Source organism: Rhinolophus ferrumequinum, chromosome 21 (assembly GCF_004115265.2).
Source record: "Rhinolophus ferrumequinum isolate MPI-CBG mRhiFer1 chromosome 21, mRhiFer1_v1.p, whole genome shotgun sequence".
Classification (NCBI taxonomy): Eukaryota; Metazoa; Chordata; class Mammalia; order Chiroptera; family Rhinolophidae; genus Rhinolophus; species Rhinolophus ferrumequinum.
Genome location: NC_046304.1, coordinates 45,204,882 through 45,230,968, shown reverse-complemented (window position 1 = coordinate 45,230,968; position 26,087 = coordinate 45,204,882). Strand labels below are relative to the sequence as shown.

At 49.8% G+C, this 26,087-nt stretch overlaps 1 protein-coding gene across 2 annotated transcripts in view; it reads right to left on the bottom strand.

Moving 5' to 3' along the window:
• ARSG (arylsulfatase G) overlaps positions 1-26,087 on the bottom strand; it is a 95,352-nt gene that overhangs the window by 30,068 nt on the left and 39,197 nt on the right. Inside the window, exons 2-9 of one of the 2 annotated variants that reach the window (XM_033090529.1) lie at positions 22,352-22,494; positions 18,137-18,191; positions 14,468-14,655; positions 12,650-12,697; positions 11,435-11,546; positions 8,826-8,963; positions 5,441-5,637; positions 4,388-4,468 (exon numbers count right to left, since the gene is read on the bottom strand). In XM_033090529.1, the coding sequence (XP_032946420.1) occupies positions 4,388-4,468; positions 5,441-5,637; positions 8,826-8,963; positions 11,435-11,546; positions 12,650-12,697; positions 14,468-14,655; positions 18,137-18,191; positions 22,352-22,494 (962 nt within the window). The remainder of the gene's footprint in view (positions 1-4,387; positions 4,469-5,440; positions 5,638-8,825; positions 8,964-11,434; positions 11,547-12,649; positions 12,698-14,467; positions 14,656-18,136; positions 18,192-22,351; positions 22,495-26,087) is intronic. The other variant, XM_033090530.1, reaches the window with a different exon arrangement.

The window sequence follows — 26,087 nt, the reverse complement described above, 5'->3', positions numbered from 1 at the left end:
GTTTACCCCTAGGCAAGGTTTACCTTCAGGATCTCCTGAGAAAAGAAGAAAATGGATCCAACCCCAGCCCCACCACAAATTCATGAGCTGTGCCACTCAGATATCTCCTCAAGCCACATTGGTGCAAGGCCTTACCCCAAAAAAGGGTGTTAGCTATAGATAACTGAAATCCAGCTTCAGAGTCATTTCCCAAGACAGAAGCCCAGAACACTTGGAAAGTCATGCATGTTATTCACATGGCCCATGTCCTTTAGTAGATAAATCTCTTTCAGGGCCCTTTTTGGATCACTTTCCAATTCCTCTCTTTATGGGGTACCCCCACTTTGTTTTGGCTACGAGTAAAGAAAAGGAGTCTTGCGGGGGTTAGTGGAGGCCAAGTGAAAGGCCGAGTGTCTTCCAGCCAGTATCCTGGTTGATCCTGTCAGCCGTCCAGCGAGGTGAGTCTACCAGCCCACATCACAGAGGAAACGGGCTGAAAAGGAGCAGGGTGCTACAAACACCGGTTCCTAAGCAGAGTCGACATGCAAACCACACCTGAGCCTCCAAGGCCATTCTCTCTGTGCACCTCTGCACTCGGCCTCCCATGGATTTAGAAAGATTCAGACTGTCACGGGGGCTAAAGACATTTTCCTTGACCGCCACGGGGTCCAGAGAAGACAGGCTTTCCCAGATACCCGAGCGGTCAGTTGGGCAGAACAAGACATGAGTAGTGACCATCATGTGCATGAAGAATGAGGCAGTGGGGGCCAGTGGGACCTCCTTGATGGATGGCTGGCCCTGGGAAAGCCCTTCACCCTGCTCGGCCCCAGTTTCCTCATTTGGCCAACAGGGAGGCTGGAATAAAGATCGCTGAAGTCTCCCCCAACCCTGGCGTTCTTTAAATGCGGGGATATTCCTGGAGATTCTGTCACTTGCTTGTCTCACGTGTCATCTTGGTCTCAGTGGAAGCAAGTCTGTCTTTGCTCCTCTCCCTCACGGACATTGTTCACTTGAAAAATTGAACAATGTGCCAGGAGGAGCAGGAAATGGGGAGCAAGTGTTTAAAACGTATGGGGTTTTCTTTTGGGGCGATGAGAATGTTAGCATCTTGACGGAGATGACAGTTGCACAGCCCTGTGAACGAGCTTCGTGCCACGGAACCACGTCACAACGGCTAATTTTATGTTACACGAATGTCACCTCCACTTTCAAAACGGAATCATGACTCTCTCACTCTTCAAATCCTTCCACGAATCCATTTTTCTTTAGAATTAAGGCCAAAAGTGTTTGCCTGAAAGAAAAGATGGTCGAATGCTGGCGCCAGCTTTCCCTTCAGCTTAGTATGTCTATTCACACCTGTTCCTCACAAGCTCCAGGTACAGACAGCTGAGCAGCACCTTGTCCCCAGTCTTCCCACACCTGCCCAGGTGGCCCAGAGCCTTCTGCCCCACAGATCCCTGGCTGTCTCCTGCTCATCCTTCAAAACTGTAACCACTCTGGGAAGCCTTCCTGTTTCCCCCGCCCAGTGGTGAGCAGCCCCTGTGCCCCCATCATGGAGTTCCTACCTTGTATTAACTATAATGACCTGCCTACGTGTTTGCTCCCAGCACTGACAGAACTTTCCGCCGTGGTGGAAACGTTTTATATTTGCACTATCCAATATGGTAGCCACCACCATGTGGCTTCTGAGCCCTTAAAGCGTAGCTAGGCTGACCGAGGAACTGCATTTTCATTTAATAATTTAAACAGTTATGTGTGGCCAGTGCCTGGCCTTTCGGGCAGTGAACCTAGACTGGTGGTTCTCAAATTTTCACCCACATTGAAATCAGCTGGAAGACTTGTTAAAACACTGATGTCTGGGCCCCATCCCCTGAGTTTCTGACTCAGGAGGTCTGAGGTGAGGCTCTAGAATCTGCACTGGTAACAAATTCTCAGGTGGCACTAATGCTGCTGGTGCTGGAACCACACCTTCATAACCACTGGTCCTTATCTGGAAGTTCTAGACTCAGGTGACTCTGGAGTCAATATGGTCTCGGTATGGATGTTCTAGATTGGCGGTTGTCAAAGTGTGGACTAGCCTCATCAGCACCTAGGAGCTTCTTGGAAATGCAACGTCTCCACCGCCATTCCAGAACCACTAGGTCAGAGCTGCATTTTAGCAGGATCCCCGAGGGGACTGACTGCACATTCAAGTCTGAGAAATACTACTCTAAACTGTCATTCCTTTGAGCTAAGGGCTTTGTGGATCTTCGTGTCCCCGGCACTGAGGAGTTCCTGGCACACAGTAGGTGCTCAAGAAATGGAAGGAAAAGAGAGATGAGGTTGTCCAGCTAGTAAATGTGCTTCGCATAGGGTAAGGTTCTTCCCTCTAAGAATGGGCCCCAGTCTATGTCCTTACACCGGATTCACTATTTCAAAGCTGCCTCATAAAGGGGGAGGAGACAAGGCAAATCTTTGGGGGACAGAGAGCTCCCCACAGAGGAGCCAGTTATCGATAGGCCCTTATCCCCTCATCCTTGGTCTCTAGCCCTTCTGGATTTTCACCCTTGAGAGTTCCGATTCCGGGCTTTCCAACTGAACATTAAAGACGGCAGCCTGGCCCAAGGGTGTCCCAGGTATGGACAGGAGGAGTTGAAATCGGGTAACACAGAAAACCACTCCCAGCTTACACTGTGTTTCTCTAGGCTGCTGCAGGTATCAAACACATTGGCACCCATCTCCAGTCCTGGCATCTTTTCCTGGTCCAGCTCTCCAGGAACCAGAACTAACTTACGGCATTCTTGAACTAGAGAGCCAAAGAGATACAGAGAGAGGGAAACACCAATACTGAAGGAGGAAGCACCAGCTCACTGTGCAGGAGAGGGGAGGGGGCACCCAGCTCCCTGCCTCCCAACTCGACTCTCCCGACACAGGACGCGGCCAGAGTCCCGGCAGCCACTCACTTGTAAAGTTCTCCAGGGAGCTGATCCAAGGGACACCAGGTTAAAGGTGACAAATAAAAAGGAATGATCAGCACGTCCATCTCTCCCCCACCATGACGGGCACGTGCATGTGAGCCAGGCCCACACAGAGCTGTTCCAGTTCTAAGGAACTACAAATATTCTGCCAGACTAATATGAAAGGATCTCTGTGTCCTCTGACCTGGACAGCAAGGAAACCCAGCCCCAGGGGATAAACTTGCCACGTCCACCTCCAAACCCCTTGGATATAAGTAACTCTTAAAAAACCTATTTTAATTTTTTAGGATACAAATAAATACCAGTTTGTTGTGGGGAGAATCACACTTAAACCCTCCCTCCCCTGCCCTGAGGTAATCGCTGCTAACCTTCTGTTAGCTACTGTTATCTGTCTCAACATTTTTCTGAGAATACGTAGGCTTATTTTTATATAATTAGACTTTATGTATTGTTTGTAACCTGCTTTATTCACTGAAAAGTAGTAAATGTGAATGTTTCCAGATCAATAATACGCAGCATTTCGGTGGTTCCTTAGTATCTCTTTAAATGGACGTGTTATAATTTCTGTAACATGCCTCTGTTGCTGGACGCATAGGTTACGTCCAACTATTTTTTTTTTAAAAGACCCACTGCGATGAGCGTCCTTTTATATACGCCATTGTGCACTTGGCTAGTTTATTTCTTCAGGACAAATTCTTAAAGGAGGAACTGAAGCATCAACAGGTATGTGCTTTTTTCAGGCCTTTGGTCCATACTGCCAAACTGTCCCCAGCATGGCTGCTCCTTGTGAGGAAAATTTCCCAGAGCAGATGGGTGCTGAGCTGGGAGCTGAAGGATGTTTAAATAGAGAAGGGCCGTGTCGTGTAGTGGGGAGATACCAACTTTGATAGCAAGCCTGGCTTCCTCCTCACAGACTGTGTGACCTTGGGCAGATTATTTAGCCTCTCTGAGCCTCTCTTTCTTCATCTGTAAATGGAAATAAACCTACCTTTCGTGATTGTAAGGTTTAGAGATAAAGGATATAGAAACCTTCAGTAATTGGGCACTAAATATTTCTTGAATGAATGAAATGAATTCATGGTTGGATGGATGGAAGGATGCCTTTTTTAAAAAGGAAAGAAAAGGAAAAGGAGCAAGGACAACAGGATGAAAGTAAAGAGAAAGCACAGACGTTGGAAGACCCGTAGATTGGCTTGTCCAGAGACGTCTGGTCCCCTGAGGGAGTCATAGGAGAAAAGGTGACATAAGAGTGCCCTGCGCTGAACAGAAATTCTTTCCGACCCAATGAGTTTCTTCTCTGGGACATGGTGGCTGGTGAGCAGCTTGTCCCTGTTTCACAATGAAGCCCTAAGCCCTGGATAGAAGGTGGTCCTCCCAGAGGCAGAATCCCATGTCCCAGCCTGGGCTCAGCACCCGCAGTGGGACTCAGTCACCCCAGCCGAGCCCCCTACCTTGCTGAGCTTGCCACAATCCAGTGAAGGGACCCACGCTGCCTGCCAGCTCACATTTCTGAGCCCACGGGCCGTTGTCTCCTAGAAACCAAACGAAGCAACATGTTAACGGTCCACAGACTGGTGGACAATTTCACTGACTTTCTCTCTGGTCCCACATCCCTGGACACAGCAACGGGAGATAGAAGGGGATCTTGTCAAAACAATGGCCCTCCCTGTGAAGAGCTACCCTTCCGATGAGGAGCTGCTGGGCTTACAGAGGTGGGCCTCTCCTCCCCCAAAACAGCCCGACCTGAGGCTCTTGCCTCACAGATGTTTGCCCTGTATCGAGTGAGCAATCTCATCACCGTTATCGTCAGCCCTGCGACCGTTTATTGAGCACCTATGATGTGCCCAGTCCTTCATCTATATTACCTCGTGATCCTCTGACATGCTACGGACTAAGATCCTATGTTAGGTTAACTTTGCCAATGAAGAAACAGAAGCTTGGAGAGATTAACCTTCCCAACAGGAGCATGGAGACACAAATCTAGGTCTCTACGTGACCCAAAGGCAGGGCTTTGAACCACTGGCCTCGTCCAGACAGGGCCCTGAGACGCACCGTGCCTGTGTGAGCCCTCTAAATGGCTCACTAGTTCAGCTCCACTCGGCTAAAAGGCGAGGCCTGGTGAGTGGCGGCAGATAACCAGAGCCTTTTGGTACAGGGACCGTGGTGAAGAGGGGGTCTCAGAATCACGTGAGGACTACACAGGTCCACAATGCCAAAGTCATTTATTAACAATTCAGAGCAATATCCACATGGCCGTCATCAACACATAAGGAGCCAGCAGGATACCTGCTCTCTCTGTGCAGAGCTTTCCAGAGGCCCAGCTTTAGGGGCCCCAATGAACAGGTGCTCGGCATTCAAGCCAACAAACAGGAGTGGGGCCCCACGTTCAAAGTAAGCCCTCTACCCCATTAAAGAGGATCACTCGACCAGACTCTGCTCCTCGGAGGGCGTGTGCAGGGTTATCCATTGATCTCAGCTAGGCTGGCTGCGTTTTACTACTTTACCTGTAAACCACAGGAATGTGTTTTCTTTTGCTACACGGTCAACTTGGTCTTTGATCTGGCCCACCAGGCTGTCCATCTCCCGGAGGTTTGACGCATATGGGGTACGGTCCTGTGGGTCTGCGGACAGCTGCGTCCTGGTTAAGGGCACGTGCATGTGAGCCAGGCCCACGTACAGCAGGAAAGGTCTTCTGCTGGTGCTGCAACGGGAGAGCCGAGAGGTCACTCTCCAGGACACTTTCTGCCTTGTCCAGTGGGTCCCCTGTCTCAGAGAAAACCTGCACCACACTTTCTGCCCCCTGTGCCCCGAGAGTACACATCTGTTTAGAACCTTCCTAGGATATGTGAAGACAATCTGTCAGCCAATGAAAACCTGAGAGTAATTGTAATAATTGTTACTGTTCTTTAACATTTACTGAGAGATACTAAGTGGGACTCACGTTGTCTAAATTCATTCTCATAACTCCCATGTTCCCTTTTTCAGATAAAGCATCAGAGGCTTAGGGAGACTTAAGGACTTGTCTGAGGTTATGCATTAGTTAGTGACCGAGTCTGGATTCCAGGTGACATCTGTCTGAGAGCACAGCCCTTGTTTTTAACTGCTGCACTCTAAAGTCCAAAGCAAACACAGTTTTAAGTTTTATCTGCTTTCTGTAGCATCTAGTCCATCACGTCCACTTCCAAACTCGGCCCTTTCTAAGAGATGAATGGAGGAGTCACGCTGACCACAGCAAATGCCAGGCACAAACGTGACCACCCGGGAATATCTAGATCAAGGCTCTGTTAGAGACCCAGGTGCCCGAGCCACCACTACTCTAACCCTGTAGGTTCCTATGGAACCAGGGTGGACTCTGCTTCTTGTCTGTCCCCACCGCCACCCCCAGGCAGGGAGCAGGATCAAGGGAAGCTGCAGAACCACAGCTTTTTCCCTCCTGCAGCAGCAGGGACCCTCATGAAGCCCCCTCCCACAGACCACTCTGCCTGCCACTTAAAAAACCCAAATCAAGGATTAGCTTTCAGCATCCTTGGTATGCGCAAGTTCTAAATTCAAGTAACATCCAAGTAAAACTTTCAATGAAGCCCTTGGGCGGGCCCCTTACTAAGGACAGCAGGACACCTCACTCTAGGGACCCTGGGGCTTTGACACAGGCCCAGGTGGGGGCGGGGGTCACAGTGGAGAAAGGAGTCTTTTCTGCTGATGTTCGGAAAATCTCGGATGAATTAGCAAGTCAAATCCTAAATAAATCAGCATCCCTGAGGATTATTTTCTGTTACACTAAAAGCCAACAGGGCTCATGTGACTTTTCACTTAATAACTAATTAGTAAATGAGCAAACTCTTCACCTTTTTCACACGATAGGGAGAGTGTCTGTTGATTTGTTGGTCTTTGAACCGATGAATGAACTGGTGGATAAACAGCGCCACACTTCCTTCAGAGCAAGCGGGAAGCAGTCCCCAGTCCCCAGCTGGCGGCCACCCACCCCTTCGAGAAAGATGTGCTGCTCGAGGTTCCATGAAAGCAGGAGAGGCCAGTCCCCACCCACCAGCCATGAAGCATCTACCTGTCATGGGCCACAGGGCCCGAAACCATCTCAGAGTTCCAGGGAAAATTCCAGAGAAATGCTCAGCCCTCCATATGGGACAAGGGTCTCACCCCTTTCCTATCGGCCATCTGAACAGAAGCCACTGTTTCTCAGGAAGCTCTGAGAAACCGGTCAGATGTGATCTCTGAAGCCCCAAGGCGCTGCCCTGGAGATTTAGGCCTTAAGTAGGTTTTATTATCTAGAAAACATCAGTGGATCTACTGCACTGCTGCCTCTGCCCTCCTGCTGCCCTTCTCTCTAGAACAGTCCAGCGTGGTTGAGCCAGGCCCTGGGGATGGGGGTGGAGGGGGGCGGTCCGTGCACATGCAAGGAGCTGGTGTGATCACTGGTGTATCTGCAGGTGGAGTCCGTTTCCAATTCCGCACAAGCGGACAGGCGTGCAGCACATTTTTTTCTTGCCCACTTAGGCTACGGCTGTGGGGAATACCAGAGGACCTACTGGAAACTGTTCCTCTGTCCTTGAGGGGTTTGCAATCTTGGGAGGAAGACGAGAGAAGCACATCCACAGGGTCATTTGAGGGCAGCACAAGGACAGCCGCGAAGGGTCAGGACAAGGCCTGGGGCGGTGGGGACGGGGCTGTGTGCACATGCGGGCGTGTGCGCTTTGAGGAGTTGAACATGGTGTCACAACAACCCCTCTCCAACCTGACGGAGGTTGCAAAGCAGCAACCCTCACACACATACAACTCGTTAGGGACACAGGGTGGTATGGCTCTGCTTCTTGCTTTTTAGTTATTTTTAGTGAGTCGCTTCTAACATTTAAAGATCAGGAGATTTCACACAAGGGCCGGGTCTCCTGTCTCTCTTCTGAAATGGAAAATCCAGGCTCCCATTCCACAAAGAAGCAATAGGAAGCTGGAGCAAGGTAGCAGCTGCCCCCTTCGACGGGGTATGTGCTTTCAAGTTCAGCACAGGCTCCGCCATTCCCTAATGCCTTGCACTCGGCCTGCTTCCCTCTTGAAGGCTACCGACCTGGGCGGCCCTGTAGATGCTGGAATTTGTAAGTCATGGGGGTTACACTGAATAATGGCCCCCAAAGATGTCCAGGTCTAACCCCTGGAATCTGAGTGTTGGTTGCCTTACATGGCAAAAGGGACTTTGCAGAAGCAATTCAGGATCCTGAAATAGAGAGATTATCCTAGATTATCCTGGATGTAATCACAAGTGTCCTTATAAAAGGGAGACAGAGGGAGATTTGACTACAGAGAAAGAGAAGGCCAGGGGACAACAAAAGTGGAGACCAGAGCCAAGGCAGCCAGCAGCCACCAGAAGCTGTAAGAGGCAAGGAATGATTCTGCCCTGGAGCCTCCAAAAGAAAACAATCCTGCCAACACCTTGATTTCAGCCTCCTTTAGGGTCTCTGGCCTCAGATCTGTAGGAGAATAAATTACTGTTGTCTTAGCCAACAAGTTGGCGGTAAGTTTGTTACAGAAGCAGTAAGAAACGAATACATCCTGCCACCTAATGAACTGAATGAATGCCTTGAGTGCCCAGAAGACAATGGACAGACCCTGCCTGGCTGGGGAGTATGCGGAAGCACGATACTGACAGTGGAGCATGACCTCAGCGGGGATGTAGATAAGCCCAGGACCTCTGGGAACACACCTGCGGGACTTCAAACCAGGGCCTGGAGATTCCAAGCAGGACTGCCTTCCAGTTTTGTTCACAGGAGGCAGGCATGCCTGTGTTAGACAACAGGTGTCCGCCAAAGCTTTGCGGAGCGCTCAGGCCAGAGGATGTGGTGGGCGGAGGGGAGGGACAGCTGGGGCCGGGGGACTCCTCACCTTGCACGCTGGATGAACTGGGTAGCTTTCTCGGTGTACTTCTGCGCAAGGCTGCTCAGGTTCACGGGCTGCTCCAAGATGTTCAGGTTTTCATACAGAGGAAGGGCCACATCAGTGTAACAGTCCCTCTCAGGGCTCCTGGGTGGAAATCACAGACGGTGTTCAGCTCCGTGACCTCAGTAGTTACGGAGCAGAACAAAATGCTTTAATGCGGCGCCGCACATAAATACAAAACACTTAATTGCCTGGTGCCAAAAGGTTTTTCCAGTTGGCCATTTCCTCCAAGTGTAAAACCAATATAATACCGTCTTCTCTTATTTTTGAATATATATTGTGTGCCCCTCAGACAAGCCTGGCCACTCTGTAAGGCTCACAAAATTTGTGAGCTAGAAACATTATTACTCCCATTTTGCTGGAAGGGAAACTGAGGTCTAAACAGACTAAATTATTCAAGCAGAGTCCCAAGGCCAATCAGTAGCCCCCTCCCTGGCTTTTTCCACTGTCCCCCCTACATGAAGACTTTGTATGGGTGTAACGATTGTTACACGCTGTGACACGATGTCTGACAATAGGACAGATGGCCGGGGACAATTTTAACACTTCAAATCATGTTTAGAGAATTTGGAGAAACTTTAGCAACTGGGAAAAGTCAGGGTCAAAGCAAGACTATCTCCCAGAAAAACAAACTCAGCCCTGGGTCTTACAAATCGAAATGAACCTGACACATAAATGCTTCCTCGGTGTGGCTGAGAAGAAACTCTGGCCATGATATTCGGCAAGCTACCGAAGTTCTCAGAGTTTGACTTTCCGTATCTGAAGTGTGGGCTGCCCCCGCCGCCTTACAGACGTATTGGGGGTACTAAGTGAAATAATGAATGGTTAGTGCTTTCTCCACTGACCAGTATCCTAGGAACGCAATCAAAACTCAAGCCCTCTGTCCTGGTTGCCACAGAGAACTAAGAGAGAAACTGACAACCCTGGAGACAGACAGGATAATGGGAGGCTGGCCGGTCTGGTAGAGAAATGGTCCTCATGGTACAGGGAAGGACTTAGGGAACAATGGCAACTCCCCACCACACCTATATGAGCACATACCCATCATGGAAGCTGAAGAGACAAGGTCAGACTGGGGTAGATAACCGCCAAGGACCACAGTTTTTTAAAAACATAAAGTTATCACTGTACTGGGCATACAATGCTAATCTCGTCATTTGTGTCAAATTTTTCACCTTTTTATGATCTTGTTGCAACTCCACCATCATTTAAATTCTCTCCCTTTCCCCTCCCAAGCCAATCCTGTTTTTCTACTTGATTTAACATGGACTGATAAGGGATTGGCTGACATACGTCATGCCTTGATATGGCCAGGTGTGACACAGGTGTGACCCCCAGGCCACAGCTGGTAAGGACAGTGAGACGTACTACAGCCTCATTTCTCATGCAACGTGTGCGTGAATCACCCGGCCTCTTATTAAAATGCAGGCCTCAGGGTGGGGTCTGAACTTCTACATCTCTAATAGACGCCCAAGTGGTACCCACGCTGCAGGTTGGGCAACCACACTTTGAATAGCAAGGATAGAGAGGACATGCGCTCTGGACTCAAGAGACACCCAGACTGAGTCTCCATCTCTGCCTCTTACAGCTCCAGGGTGACCTGGGCAACAAGGTATGCTTCCTTACCTGCAAAAACCAGGTAGACACCTGCCTCCCACAGTGGATGGCAGATAAGTACACAGAGTGCCTAGAACGTAACAATTTCTCAATAAATGGCCATTATTAGACTAACTATTGTGTTATTAAGGAGCCAGCTGAGACTCCCTTTCCCCAAGCAGCTGAAACACCTGTGACCTTATAAATAACCACAGCGCACAGTGTGAACACGTGGAGCATGGGGTTTGTGTTGCTTTATTATCTGAATAAGGTTTATCACCTTGTCCGGATAATAAATGTATTGCATGCTCATTACAGAATTTTGGAAAACACAATGAGAAAGGAAAAAAAATCCCACTACCTTAATCCCACTACCAGAGTGAACGACCCATTGTCACCATCTTGGCATTATTTCCTTTGGTAGGGCTATAAAGGCATAAATACCGAGACAGTTAACGCCACGCTGCTGATGATTTGTTTCCTGCTTTTTTCACTTATTATTATCTCGTGAGCATTTCCCCATTTCACTGAATATGTTTTTAAAACATCCTGTTTAGTGCCTGCCTGATATTCCAATGTCAGAATGCAGGCTTCTTTGTAGCGGTGAGTGGTAAGGTGAAGCTTCTTAAGGAGCCCTGTGCACTTCTTCTCTCTCTCTACCCCTCTACGCCCCGGGTCTGGGCCAGGTGAGTCGCCCAGGAGTAAAGCCAGCAGGCAGAGGAGGAGGGAAGCCCCACCTGTGTGAGACGATGGCACTGCAGGGCTCTCCCCGGCTGAGATAAACAGTCCAAGGAACTTAGAAAAGTCCAATAAAAAGATCCTGTTGACCTCGCCTTTGCTAAAAATTTTCTTGCACTCTGTTTTGCTGTCCCAACTGTCCCCTGTGGGCCCCTCTCATTTCCTCCTGATGGGCCACACCCTTAGGATTGCACCTGGCTCTGGAGCCCACAGCCAAGTACCTTGATGCTCTAGCACCCCGTGGACACGCTGGACAAGGAGGGTGGTTGTAGCCCGGGGTGTCCATGCAGCCCATATCATGGCTGTATGGGATTCCAAAGTAGTAATCGAAACCTGGAAGAAAAGCAACTGGTTAGCACCACACTTGGCTTCTGTGCGGATCCTGCATGCTTACACCCAAGACAAAAATTTAATTTTCCATGATTTAATACTGCAGTGCTACGGAGTATGTAATTAAAAGAGGATTTGATTAATATCCCTTTGTAGTATGCAAAGGAAACATTTTGCTGGGTTCTGGCTGTAAGATTAGATTTGCAAAACATCTTGTGATTAGTGAACCCAGAGCGGGAGGAAGTAGAGAGAATTAATACACACCATCCCTCGTGCAATCACTGACCCACTGAGGACGTCTTTGGAGAAAATCTACTACATGCATGATACTTTAAAGGATAAAAGAATAAATTCTGCCCTCCAAAGTCTTCCCATCTAAAGAGAAAATAAGATACACAGAGTAAGAGCTAAGAGGCGAAAAATCAGTAAGACAAGGAGAGAGATCAGAGGGAGAAGTTGCCCCCAGATGCTGAAGGTGGGGAGGGGTGAGGGCAGGAATCTCAAAATGCTTCTCAAAAGAGATGGCATTTCAGCTAAGATTCAGGAGGCTGGCAGGACTGCGCCTGCGTGATGGGGTGAGAGGGAAGGAAGGAGGTTAGAGTGACATTGAGACTTGAATACTTTTGGTGCCTTTAGTCTGAGATCCTCGCTCGCCCAGTCTCTTCTCCAACCCAAGATTTGGTGTGAAGTTTCCCCCGAATGTCCCTACACTGTCCCAAGTCCCACATGGCCAGGGTCCCTGCTTCGGGGAACCCATCGAACAATTTTTAATTGTTACCACACTAGACGTGTGTGGACCTCACCAGACGTCCCCTGAGACATGAGGAAGTAGGTCGGGAAGAACACTGATGGAATCCTGATGGGGAGCCAGAGGACAGACAGGTACCAAGGAGCGGGGACAGGAGCAGTGCCAGGAGAGACGGACATGAGATCAAAGGCAGCCCGGGGCACCCCAAGGGCATCCAAGTGACAAAGTCAACGAAAACGTCCTAACTTAGGAGAAATATCCACAGCAGCAGGACGGCTTAAACATTAAATGGGGCCCTTTTATACAAAGGTCTTCATTTTCTGTGTCCCCGATAACAACTCCCCCAAAGAATTCTTACCACGGAAGTTGGGGTGATAAGAGCTGTGGTGTCCAAGATGCCATTTGCCTGTAGGAAAACGAGAGAGAGACTTTCAGAGGAATCCCCCATGGGGGCTCCAGCCCCTCCGGGGAGCTCATCGCATACTCAACTCTCCCTCAGTGTTGCCCTTTCCTGAAGACAAGCTAAGAGAGGCTGCAAACACGGTGGGAAAGCCAAGCCTTGCCCTCTGGGACTGAGTGGGAGTCCACAGGGAGACAGAAAGCAAGCAGGGATGACTCAGAACCCACACAGGAGAACGCACAGTGAAAGGAGGATAAGCCATTAGCGGCAGCCCGGAGAAGCCTGAGCTCGTTCCCCTCAAAGAGGTTTCAGAGCACACAGCAACCCCACACAGCCCACTGCCGCCTCCATGCTGCCCTCCTGGGCTGGGGCCCTGCAAAAGTATAGCCCTGGGTGCAGGTGGATGCCTCACAGTGTCTCAGATATTCCTAGTTCCCACCTGGTTTCATCATCTTCCTCTCTGGCCAACAGCAGCAGCCTGCCTCCCCAGTGCAGTTCAAGTACAGAGACACCCCCCGGGGGCCAGCAAATGAGGAAACGGGCACACTGCTACTCCTTGCTCTGGAAATGCTTAAGGTCCAGGCGGAGTCATTGGCGATGGCTGCCAGTAGCTCTTATAATGCTGGAAGTCTCCGATCTGCTCATTCTGCTCTAAGCAAAGACCCCAGGGAAATCACCCACAAGGCAAAGGGGCAAAGAAATGAATGTGGTACTAAGATCTAAACAGTGGGACCCTTGGGGCAGTGCTCTTTTGTCAGCCCATCCTCCCTGGTCACTTCATGCATGGTGGGAAGAGGCAGGAATCCCCCTGGACCCAGCTCGTGGGACGTCAGAATAACAAGCACAGGCAGCTTGAGGCTGCTGCTGCAACGGCTGGGTGGTCTCAGCCCCTGGAGGGGAGACCGGCAGGGAAGCAGAACAGAAGAACGAGGCTGGGCCTGACACCCCTGCCTTCCTCCATCATTCCAGGTCGGGCGACACCGAACGAGTCTCTTCACCTGCCTGAAACTCAGTTTTCTCACCTAGACAATGGCGGCACCGCCGTACCCTGATGCAAATAAACACTTAGCCCAGAGCCTGGCACAACATTTACACTACGTATGAGATGCTTCGTAAACTGTACAAGAAAAGGAAACTGTTGGACAGAGTGGCAGGTGCTGCTGGCTGCCTGCCCTGTATACCCATGTCCGTATTTATCTTGCTCAGAGAACTTTGGTTTTGTTCAGGGGGCCGGAGACCTGTGCCTGAATCCAAGTCAATCATTATAATCAGTTTCCCAGCCTTCTTTGCAGCCGTGTGACCTAGCTCCTGCCAATAAGATTTAAGTGCACTTCTGGGACTGAGAAAAGATTTGCTTTCCGGATAAAAGTCAACAAATGGGACTGGCACCACCTCCCCTCTCTTTCCTGCCTTGAAGCCAAATTATGGAGAATGGTACCGAAACCACGATGATTGCCGCGGTGAAGCAACAAGCATGACGACAAAAGCCCACACAGTGTGGACAGTGGGGCAGAAACACAAACGATTTTTCTGAGCAGCTGAGCCAATGAAAGCAATCGCTTACCTCTAAGCTTGTTTTGATGGGAGGAAAACAGCTCCTCTGTGGTTTATTCCACGGTGAGGCCTTTTCAATTACTTATAACCAAAAGCATTTCTAACTTATACAGCAAGAAATAAATAAAAAAGCAGACACGAGCAGACGAGGCAAACACAAAGCAGCCGACAGAGTCAGTGCAGTGGGAAATGGGGGTGCAGGCTGCGGGGCGCCACTGTTACCTATCATCCCGGTGACGTAGCCAGCCTCCTGCAGCACCTCAGCCAAGGTGGTCTCGTTGAGTGGAAGGCCCCCCACCGAGGTGACTGCAAAGTTGTGTGTGACACCATTGCGAAGGCCGAGCCGGCCAGTGAGCAGGGAGGCCCGGGAGGGTGAGCAGGTGGAGGCGGCTGCGTGGAAATCCACAAACCTGCACGGGGGGAAAAGTGATTGAGAGCTCTCTGGCCACAGGGAGCCAAACCAAGAGGAAATTCAAATCCCACTCACTTTCTGGACTTCCTGTGCTGGGGAAAGGCTCAAAGGTCACTGGGGTAGCAGAACAGGTAAGGAAAATGAAGCCCAGGAGGTAATGGGACTAAGCCAAGGTCACACAGGCAGTTCAAACTGATTTTTATCCAACATATTTAGTTGATCCTCTTTATCCAAAGATTCCAAATTTCAAATTCACCCACTAAGTTTATTTGTAACCCCCAAATCAATCAACCTGTGACCCGTTAAGCGGTTATACACAGACATAACGCAGACCTGAGAAAAATTTGAGTCACCCAGTGAGCACATTCCCAGCTGAGGTGGAGAGCAAGGTGACCTTGAGTTTGACCTTCTTGTTTCGGCTCTCATACTGTAAGCAAGTGTCCTCCTTGTCACAGTCTATTTAGTGCCGTGGTTTTTGCATTTTTGTTCTTTACGTTGGTGATTTCACTGTTTAAAACGGGCCCTGAGCACAGCGCTGAGATGTTGGCCAGCATGGCTAACCTCAGGAAGGCTGTGATGTGTCTTACGGAGAAAATACGTGTGTTAGACAAGCTTCATTCAGGCATGGTTATAGTGCTGTTGGCTGTCAGTTCAGTGTTAACGAATCAAAAATGTATATTTAATAAGGTGTCTTTAAACAGAAACACACATAAAACAAGGTTCGGGACTGATAAGTGGACAAAATGGTGTAGCCAGAAGCATACAAGAAACTACACCTGTATTTCCCCTGGAAGCGATGGTTCAGGATTCCCTAATTCAGGGTTCACAGTCACTTTATAGAACATTTCTGCCAGTAACAAGAACTGACTGTATCCCCGGCCCTTTTTCAGACACTACGGAGGAATATTAAAAGAGTCTAGCCGCTTTCCTACCCTCAAGGAACGTGACTAAAGTTAACGTCACTAATGATGGGGAAACCTAACCTGCGTGTCTCCTGACGGGAACGCAATAGGAAGCTCCTAACATCAAGGATTCTTGCCAAAAACGTTTAACCTGACTCTAATCAGACCCCTGGACCTAATTTCCAGGTTACAAGAAATACAGCTAATAGAAGAACAAATTAAATGACACTACAAGCAAATAATTTCACACACCAGTCTCTAGACAATCTACAAGACACTGGTCTGCTCTCCTCAAAAAGTCAACATCTGAGGGGAAAATGGGACGCAGCGGGGGATATTGTACATGAAAAGAGACCACAGAGACGGAACCAAATGTAATACACGATCCTCGATTGATCCCAGTTCAAACAAGCGAACACCACATTTGAGGGCTAATTAGGGAGATTTAATGTTGACTGGATGTAAGAAGGTATAAAGAAATCATTGTTCATTTTCTTGATTCTGGCCATGTGGAAGAATGTTTTTATTCTTGTTTTCAAGTTTTATTGAGATATAATCGCTATAACATTGCATTAGTTTAAGGCGTACAACCTAACTGTTTGATATGTGTGTGTGTGTGTGTGTGTGTGTATATATATAGTGAAATGATCACCAGAATAAGTTAACAACTATCACCTCACATACAAAATGTTTTCTTGTGATGAGAACTTTTAAGATCTAATCTTAGCAACTTTCAAATATACAATGTTAACTATGGTCACCATCCCCTTCACTCTTCTCACTCCTCATGCCAAACTGGTCACCAAGTTCTATTGATGCTGTCTCCTAAGTGGCTCCCAGATCTGTCCCCTCTCTGCCGCCCACTGTCACTGCCTCTATAGAGGCCCTTAGGAGTTTAGAGTCAAAATGATTACTAGAGGTTGGTCTTCCTACCACCCCAGGCCATCCTCCACACTCATGCAAAGGTCTTTCTACTATGCAAACCTGATCCCACCAATCCTTAGTGAAAAACATGGTCTCTCTCTCTCTGCCTGCTTCCTCGGGCTCATCTGCTTCCCCATTCTTCCGCACCCCATGCTCCCAACACACCATATTACCCCATACCTCTGTGCCTAGGCACCTGCTCTTCCCAGCACTGGGAAGGCCGCCCTCCCACCACCCTCCCTTATCTTGATTGACAAGTTCCAGCTGTCTTCATGAGTAGCTCAAATGTTCCTATGTTACCACGTCTACATCTCCCCTGACTCTCCTCTCCCCCAAGCTATCCCTACTCCCTCCACCCCTCACGCCTGCACATAACCAGGGCCCCTCTTGTCTATGTAATTATAGAGCCTTTGGCCTATCCTTTACAACACTGAACTATAATTCTTTGTGTTCACATTCAGGACAGCTTACAGATGGCCCCAAATTCTTTGACACACCTCCCATTGGGAGGTGGGGTCTGAGTCCCCTCCCCTTGACTCTGTGACTGCGTTGACCACTAGAATAATGTGGAAGTGATGACACCGTGTCAGTTTCTGGGCTCTGGCCCTACAAGACTGGCAGCTTCCACCTCCTCCCTTGAAATACTCTGTGAGCTGCCATGTAAGAAATTGGACAACCCTCAGACCACCAGGGTGGAGAGGCCGTCTGCAGGGGCTCCAGCCAACGGCCCCAGTTGAGGCCATCCCCATCTAGATGTCAGACATGTGAGGGAGGCCATCTAGGACCTCTACCATGTGCTTGGGGGATTTCAGGGAGTGACCTCAGTCACTCAATGTGGAAAAGAATTGCCCAACCAAGAAACGCTGAGTTCCTCACCCACAAAATGCTGAGATGTAATAAAACAGTTGTTGTTTTAAGCTACTAACTTGGGGTGAGTTTGTTACTCAGCAGTACACACCCAGGACAACGTCTGTCTCTCTCAGTGGACAGTATGTGGCTCACCATTAAGTCCTGAGACCAGCAAGAAATAAGCACTGGCCAGTGTGTTCTGAGTGGCTGACGCCACCATCCTCTGTGCTTGTGTACAACATAACACGTCTTGCCATACAGGCCTGGGCCTCAGTCCTAGAACAAGGGTAACTCCCTCACACCATTTTCAAGGTGACAAATGGCAAAGAAGGGACAGCGCTGGGAGCAGGGACTTACACTGTGAGATCCCAGCACTGCCCGTCTTATCACACCGGCCCAGAAGCCATACTCTTGGAAGCAGGCTGTGCGATGTCTCCATCTGACAGAGTGACGACAGGGAAGGTGTGTTCCAGTGGGCACTGTTGGGTTCACACATACTGGGCCCAGCCCCTTTTGGGCTTCAGGGATTCCGGGGCTCACAGCTCTGGCTTCCCACCCCTGCCTGCACTTCCCGCTGTCCCTCAGTCCCCTGGGACTGAAAAAGAACTTGCAACCTTCCTCCCCTGATCGCTGAGCACCTGGGGTAACTTCCTCCCCCACAGGCTTCTGTCAAAGCATCCCCCCCGCCAGACATATGGGGCCACAGGGGGGTGGGGGTTGCCAAACTCCAGGGCCCAGGATGTTGCAGGTAACTGGCCACTGCTACCCTCAGGATTCCAAACCGAATTCCACCTCGGCGCTCACACTTGTGCTCCCAAGAAAACATTCATCTCTATCAGCCTCTTCTGTTCTCTTCCTCCTGAAATTGAAGCACAAGGACCTCCTTGCTCACACTCCAAACTCTTCCTCGTAATAATTCTTATGACTCTCACAGCTAATGCTTATAAAGCACTTCTGTAATCCAGGCCGTTCTCCAAGCACCTTGCGTAAATTGAGTCACAAGCATCTACTGCCCCAGATTCATTCCGGTGGTAGTTCTGTAGGGGCTGACCCAAGCTTGTTGGAGCAAGTGCACAATTTGCAGAGCCCAGAGCAAAATGAAAACATGAGGCCCCTTGTTCAAAAATTACCAAACATTTCAAGATGGCAAAAGTAGAGCACTGAACTACCATTCACACTGTGATCTGGAGTGTACAGTCTGCCCAGCCGTATGTGGCAACCCCGTTCCCCACTTCCAATTCCAGCTCCCAAATCCTCCTCCCCCCATTTCCATGCGGCATCCGAAGTGATCTTAAAACTGTTAACAGCTGGCATGAATTCCTGGCTGGAAACCCTCTAATGGGTTCTCACTGCCATCTAAATAAACCCAAAGTCCTTATCACGGTCTCCAGGCTCTCCATCAGAGCTTCCCAGCCCAGCAGCTGGAGCACACGATAGGGCCAAATGGCTCATAGGTTTACCGAGATCGGGTTCTTCCCCGCCCCAGGGGCAGCCAGGTGGGGCCCCACACAAGTGGACACTCCAGGGCTATCTTACCCTGGCTCTGTCTGTGTCCTGCACAGTCCCAAGGAAAGACGTCCCCTTAGAGCGTAATATGGGCAGGGCCCTTGGGGTGGGGCACCAGGCACCCTGGCTGAAGCCCCAGGCTGGCCACCTCCAACCACCAGTCGCTTCGGTGGGGTTCCTTGGAAGTGGGGCACAAATATCATTAGTTTCCTTGTGTGACACCACACGGGAAAGGTGGGAACTCACTGCCTCAGGTGAGCGGACCCCATACGGCATCTTTTCTCCACTCTTCCCTCTCTCCTCCCAGCTACATTGTCCAGAATTACTCTTCCTAGAACACCACAAGCTTGTTCCAGGTTGGGGCCCTTTTTATTCGTATGGCCCCCGTCTGGAAAGCTCTAGTCTCCACATGGCTGGCCCTTTCTTGGCCGCTCGGTCTCAGCTCTTACTTCACCTCCTCAAGAAGGCCTTTCCTGACCTGACCACTCTCTACCACATCCTGGTTCTGATGCGTCCGTAGCCCTTACTATCTCGGACCTCGTCTTGTTCACGGATTGTCTCCTTGCTGGCTGACTGGCTCCCTCATCTAGAATGGAGCTCCACGAGAGCATGAGTGTGTCTGCCATTCCCACCAATACCCGTGGGATCCCAGGCCCCCGGAAGGCTGTTTCTCCATGGTCAGTAGCTGCAGTCCTGCATGCTAGTGGTGACACAGTTCTTCCCCTCTGGTGGGACAAGCCGAGCCTTCAGGGACGCTGGCTTGATCAGCTGGGCTCTTTCTCAACAGGCACCAAGACACCACCTCTCCAGGAGCTGGTTATGCAGACGCTGAAAGGCAATTGGAGATTCCTCCCCTCACTCCTCTGTCTGCCTCCCATCAGATACACACGGCTGCCACCTTTCACCTCAAACCCTTCATCTATGACCTAAGGTTTAGGTCAACCAACCAGAGCAGAGGGAGCCACAGGGAGGAAGCCACAGCCCTGTCCATCTGGAAGCTTACACTTGGGCAGAAGTGTCAAGACAAATGTGAACAATAAGACAAAATAAGATGAGAAATACAAAGAAAGTGCTATGGGAGGCAGGGGGGTGGAAAGCATAAGAGCATGGACAAACAAGCGTGGGTTCACATCTGGCCCCAACTCCCTCTAGTGTGAGACTAGACAGCTAAGTCTCAGTATCTTCATCTGCAAAATGGGCCTAAGCATTTTTACTGCACCAGCTTATGCCAGGGATTCAATGGGATGTACAAGAGGTGCTGAGAGGAGCTCCAGGCACAGAGTAGGTTTTTAAAACTTCATGGTGATTAGTGTCATCACTAGCTAAGTGGGGAGAAAGAGACCATCCCAGGAATGTAGGGGAGCAATGAGCAGGGCAGGAATGGATGGAAGCCCAGGGGTGAATGGCACTGGGCTGCGGTTGGTACCACACGCGCATCATATTCACTGTCTCATGTATGTCGGTCACCTTGGCCTCGACATGCATGGAACCAAGCTCAGCGTCTTCCCTCCAGGAGCCTGTGCCCACCCCCTTCCCGGTCAGCTTGGCTAGAGTATCTTTTTGAGTATCTCTCCCAGTTCCTGTCTCTCTCCTTTAGCTCCTCCCTTTCCTAGTGCTGCCAGCAGGACCAAGGTGGTCATTGTCCCTCACCTGAAATCACTTCAGTGACCTTCCATGGAGACGCCAGGCTCACTCTCTCCAACCCATGCCAGCACACTGATGGGTCACGCCATCCCGAGCCCAGGTTTTCAGTGACTGCCTTCTGTTTGGCCACCATGACCCGCCATGCTCTGGCTCCTTCTCCCTCTTCAGCCTCTGAGCCACTGCCTGCTATGGGTTGAACTGTGTCCCCCAAAAGGATATGTTGAAGTTCCAAACCCCATACCGCAGAATGTGACCTTATTTAGAAATGGAGTCATTGCAGATGCAATTAGTTAAGAAGCAGTGACACTGGCGTAGGGTGAATCCTTAGTGCAATATAGCCAGTGTCCTTATAAGAAAACACAGAGAGGAGAATGCCTTATGCAGACACAGAGACACAGAGAAAGTGGCCATGTGGCAAGAGGCAAGGATTGGAGTTATACTGTCGCAGGCTAAGGAAGGCCTGGGGCTACCAGAAGTGGAAGAGGCAAGGAAGGAACTACCCCTAGCGCTTCAGAGGGAGCATGGCTCTGCCAACACCTTGATTTAACTTCTAGCCTCCAGAACTGTGGGAGAACACATTTCTGTTGTTTTAAGCCACTCAGTTTGTGATCCTTTGTTACAGCAGTGCCAGGAAACTAATACATCGCCCTACAGAGCCCCAAAGTTCAGCCCAGCAGGACTCTTGTTCCTGGAACAGCTCACATCCCCCACACAACTCTCCAGCTCAAGACCTCAACTCTGCCGTTCCTCAGCCGGGCCGCAGTGCTTTACCCGTCTCCTTGCCCTTCCAAATTCCTACCTACCCTTCAAAACCTCACCAAGTCTTTCCTTATCCCCCAGAAGGATGACTCTTGACTTTGACTTATGGAGCCTGTGAAACTTCCTCGCAGCCTTTTCATTTCTGAATGTGGACACTCGTCTGACAACATGAGAGCGCTTGCCAGAGCCATCCTCTGTTGTTTTCCTGGGGTGCCTCCACCCCTTCTCCACCCGCCCCCCACCTGCATGACGCTGGCGGGGCTGCTGATGCCTGGTCCCTGCCCCACGCTCACTGGCCTTGGGCAGAGGCGGTCACTCTTGGTGGTGTCAGCCCCCGAGCCTGACTCCCTTCCACGCAACCACATGAGCCCGAGAGACAGCAGAACGCCCATTTCCCAGCTGACTTCCAGGGACCAGGGTGTCGGTGTGGTCAACACGCTTCCTTCCTTCTTACAAGTTACATAGGACATCAGCATCTGAAGCTTGCCCTGGGGAGTGTGGAGTTCATCCATGCCAAGGGCATTCAAATGGATCAAAGAGAAAGCCCTACAGGAAGCTGGAGACTTTTGTCCACTGGGGATGGAGCTTCGCCAGTGGGTCTGGGACGCTCAAAGGCTGTGGACCACCATTTCTTCTCCCCTGCTGCTACGGGCTAAATGTTTGTGCCCCCCAAAACACATATATTGAAACCCTCACTTCCAAAGGTGGGGCCTTTGGGGTGATTAGGGTTACATGAAGTCATGTGGGTAGAGCCCCCATGATGGGCTTAGCGTCCTCCTAAGAAGAGGAGACCAGAGCTCTCTCTCTGGTGAGGACACAGAGAGGTCAGACATCTGCCAGCCAGGAAGAGGACCATCAGCCGAGCCTGACCCTGCCTTCACCCTGACTTTGGACTTCCCAGCCTCCAAAACTGTGAGAAACAAACGTATACTGCTGAAGCCACCACTCTATTCTATTTGTTACAGCCTCCCAAGCTAATATACCTGGGCAGCGCCCAAAGTCCAAACACTGCCTGAATGCGAACCCTGCTCGCCTGCTTTTCACGACTGTCCTGAGTGCGGTCTCTTCTTGGCCGTGCTAAAGCCATCACCTTGGGAACAGCTACAGTACCTTTCTCCAGCAAGATGTGGCTTCCAGTTCTTTCCCAGACTGTAGGTTCTATGAGGACGAGGCTTAGACTTGCAAGGCAAGCCCCACGCAGGGCGCCTTGCTGGGATGGAGCTGCTCCAGCAAACTCTGGTGGATGAACAATACTGGAAGAGAGAGACCCGTGTCGTTTGATTGGAAAAAACACGTTAGCCCACTTTCCACATAATCACTTAAGCTGATGTTTTCACGGCTCAATTCCTTCCCCGCGGTGTGATAAAGTTCAGAGTTTAGTTCTCAGAAACAATCTTGCTTCCTTTATTTCCAAGTCTTTGGATGAACCCCGACTGTACGCCCCTCAAAAAATTAAAAGAACTAACACCACCCCACGCAGCCCAATGAACTGACCAGCATGTCACCTTTCCCCCTCTCCCACCGCTGTCTCCATTTGGCAGGGACTAATTAATAAGTAATAAAATGTTCCTGCTATTTGGAAAGCTTCTTTTGTTTTTCTCCAAATCTATCCGGGCAGGCTCAGGCCAGTTCACCAACAGGGGTCCTAATTAAAGTCTGAAAATACATTGTAAAGCAAAGCTGGAAACACAGAGCCAGACATTACAGCAGCCTGTTAACGGGAAAAATCAACTCAAATTAAGACACAGCCAGACGGAAACCAAAGCCACTTGCCATTGCATAAATTACATGTATTAGAATCAGGGGACGTTAGCACTGGAAACGCTGCCACGAGAGTCCTGGAGAGACGTTAACATTGCAGTGTGAAGCGTGTCTCTCCTTCATTTATAAGGAATTTAAAATATATAATGTCTTCCATGGCAACTCTAAATTGCTATGTGACCGGAGTAAAAACTACCTTTGCTCCATTCGTAATTTAAAGGCTTGGAGGTGGAAATAGGTTTTAAAAGTCATTTGCTGTGGCCTTTGTGGGTAGAGGGGCAGGGGTGGGAGGTGAGAACTGGAAAAATGCTGAAGTAAGACTCAGACAAAGCAGCTCAGGGCAGCCTCCATGCTGCCTTCTGCTAAACCGTCTGTTAGACGGCCGAGTTCTCCTTGAGAAGGTTGTGAAGTGGGATCACTGAGGTAGCCAATACGCAGGCCCTTTTTAAACCACAAGCGAGTGTGACAGCAAATAGTGACGTTGGTGTGTTTTGTTTACTCGTTCATTAATTCATCCACACGTCTACTCACACTCTTGATCTTTTTTTTAAAAAAAAAGCAGGTTCCTGGCAGCTGAACTTGGTATGATCCTTGGCAATTCCCCTTTTCCGCTTCGCATTGTCCTTGTGGATATGTGCACATTCACGCCCAAGGAAGGACCGCACATAACGAGATGCATCTCGGGGCCTCCTGGACGGGACTCTTCTCCCCGTTGCCACAACCCTGAGCCACGCCACCCTGAGGTGCCTGGCATATGCCTGTCCCCTGCCCTCCAGCCACCAGTATCGGCCACCCCCAGTAAGCGGGAGCAATCCATTTCCAACGCCAGTTGGTGACTTCAGAAGTCCCCTGCCTTCAGGATCGAGTCCAAACACTTGAGCACACACACCATGCCCTTCACCAGCTGCTCATCCATCAGTCAGGTCTCACGCTCCCTGTCCCAGCCATACTCAAGCACTAGAATGCAAGCCAGCCCCAGGAGAGCGAGGGCTTTTCATTGTTTGGCTCACAGATACATTCCCAGCACCGAGGACAGTACCTGGGAGAGCCTCTGAGAAGATTTGTTGAGTGAATGGGTACCTTTACGCTCTGGCTCTTTGCTCGTGCTTTTACCTCTGCCGACAACGCTCTTTCCTCCCCCTTCGTCTGTCTAACTCCTACTCATCTTTAAAGTTTCGGCACTCGGGTCCTAACAGACACGCTTTATTGACTACCTCTTGGTTTCCCTCTGAAGATATGGCCTTTCTTTTCCAACCGTCCCCCAACACTATCCTTAACATGATTTTCACACGGCGGGAGCTTTATCGCCCACAGGGTCCGTGAGAAGCCCAGCATGGACTTTTCTCACGCTTGACTACAACCGATGTATGTGGAATGCATACTAACTCCACCCCCTGGGATGTCCACTCTCAGGTTATGACCGATGGGACAGGTGCTAGGAGGTCCTGCTCTGACAGCACGTCACGTTTCTGCATTCTAAATGCTGGTTTTCTGGTCTTCATTCACCACCAGGCTGCAAGGCCCTGAGGGCAGAGCTGGCCGGGGTCCCCCAGCGTTTGTCTCCCGACCTGCTCTTAGTAGAGATTCATTGCTGAATGACAGTCGCTGGGAGGTTTAAAAGGGGAAAGAATGACAGCCACTGGACAGGCTATTTTGAACTTGCAGTTGTGAAGCAAGCTGGCACCAAGGCCGCACTGGTTAATATTTCAGTTCCTTTTCTCTAAGATTAGCTGCCATCTAGATCATCATGTTCTTGCATGTCCCCATCTATTAAACAGGGCCATGAGGTTAAAACCCCGCGCTACTGTTTAAGGCTTCACCTTGCTCCAGTTGGCAGGTGGGCATCACATGATTTTTATGTCTGTTTGACCTACTTATCCAGGGACAAAGATGTAAAACGGCCTGTCCCATGATGCTGAGACCTACAAGAAGACAGGATGGGACCTCCCAAAGCAAAGTTAAGGATGAAGGTAATAGGAGAAGAGGCTAGCTCCCTGATGAGGTCCTCTACCCTGAATCTGAACTCCCCTGGGGTGGGGTGCATAAAAGTGGAAGGGAATCACACAGTGAGGAAGACACTTTCCCTTGCTAATAGAAGTCTCCTTCAGCAAGTTCTTTCTGCCCTAGCTCAGTGGTGGCCACCCGACCTCAGACCTCATTACGATCCCCTGTAGTTCTAAGCACCAGCCTGGTTCTCATCTTCCTTTATGTTATAGCAAAACCCCAAAGGCGGCAGGATGGCTGAGAGAGTCCTGAAAGGTAACAGGATGGATGAATTCTGGCAAAAGCCAACGCTGAGAACAGAAATCAAACTAGGTGTCTCAACTGACAGCTCAATTCATTCCTCGCTGAGGCTCTTTTTAGAAACAGCCGCAAGCCCGAGAGCCTCTGACCTTCCAGTGGTGAATACTGATTCATCTTTGATTTCTAGCTAAGCCACTGCCTATAACTCTCAGCAACACCATTCACTTGACTCGGAATTAAATTGTTGGCAGAGAAGGGGAGAAGCAGGAAGGGAGACTTCAGGGTGCAAAGTTAACATACTACAAGTCAATTCAACTATGTAAATGTATTTACAATGTAGTCAACTTACTTCTGAGCCAGCCTGGCAGATAATTTAAGTGAGTGATCTGAGCTTTGCTGCCAGGACCCCTACTCTCTTACTCTCCTGGGTCCTCCTTCTCCCGCCAGGACACCTGTAGGTCAGGACTGCTCAGGTGCTCAAACCCCAGTTTGGACATCCTGAATGCACTCACCCAGCCAGGAGACGGATGCAAGTAACTTCTTAAGCTGAGACTTTTCAAGAAATGTAGGTGTTCATCACAGGTGCCACAGCATTGGCCTTCCCTAAATGTGCCACCGACAAGAACCAAACTACTGTTGCATTAGCAAGATTATTCACTGGGTTCTTGTAATGATTTAAAGAGGTAATTATTTTTCAGACTGCTTGAAGAGCTGGAAGAGATGCCAACAAAATGTATCTGTCCTTCTCCTGAAAGCGTGAGCAATTCATTCCTCTAGCCTATCTCGTCATGCCAGTTGTCTAATTGCTTGCAATGTACTTGATTACTAAGTCCCTGGCATT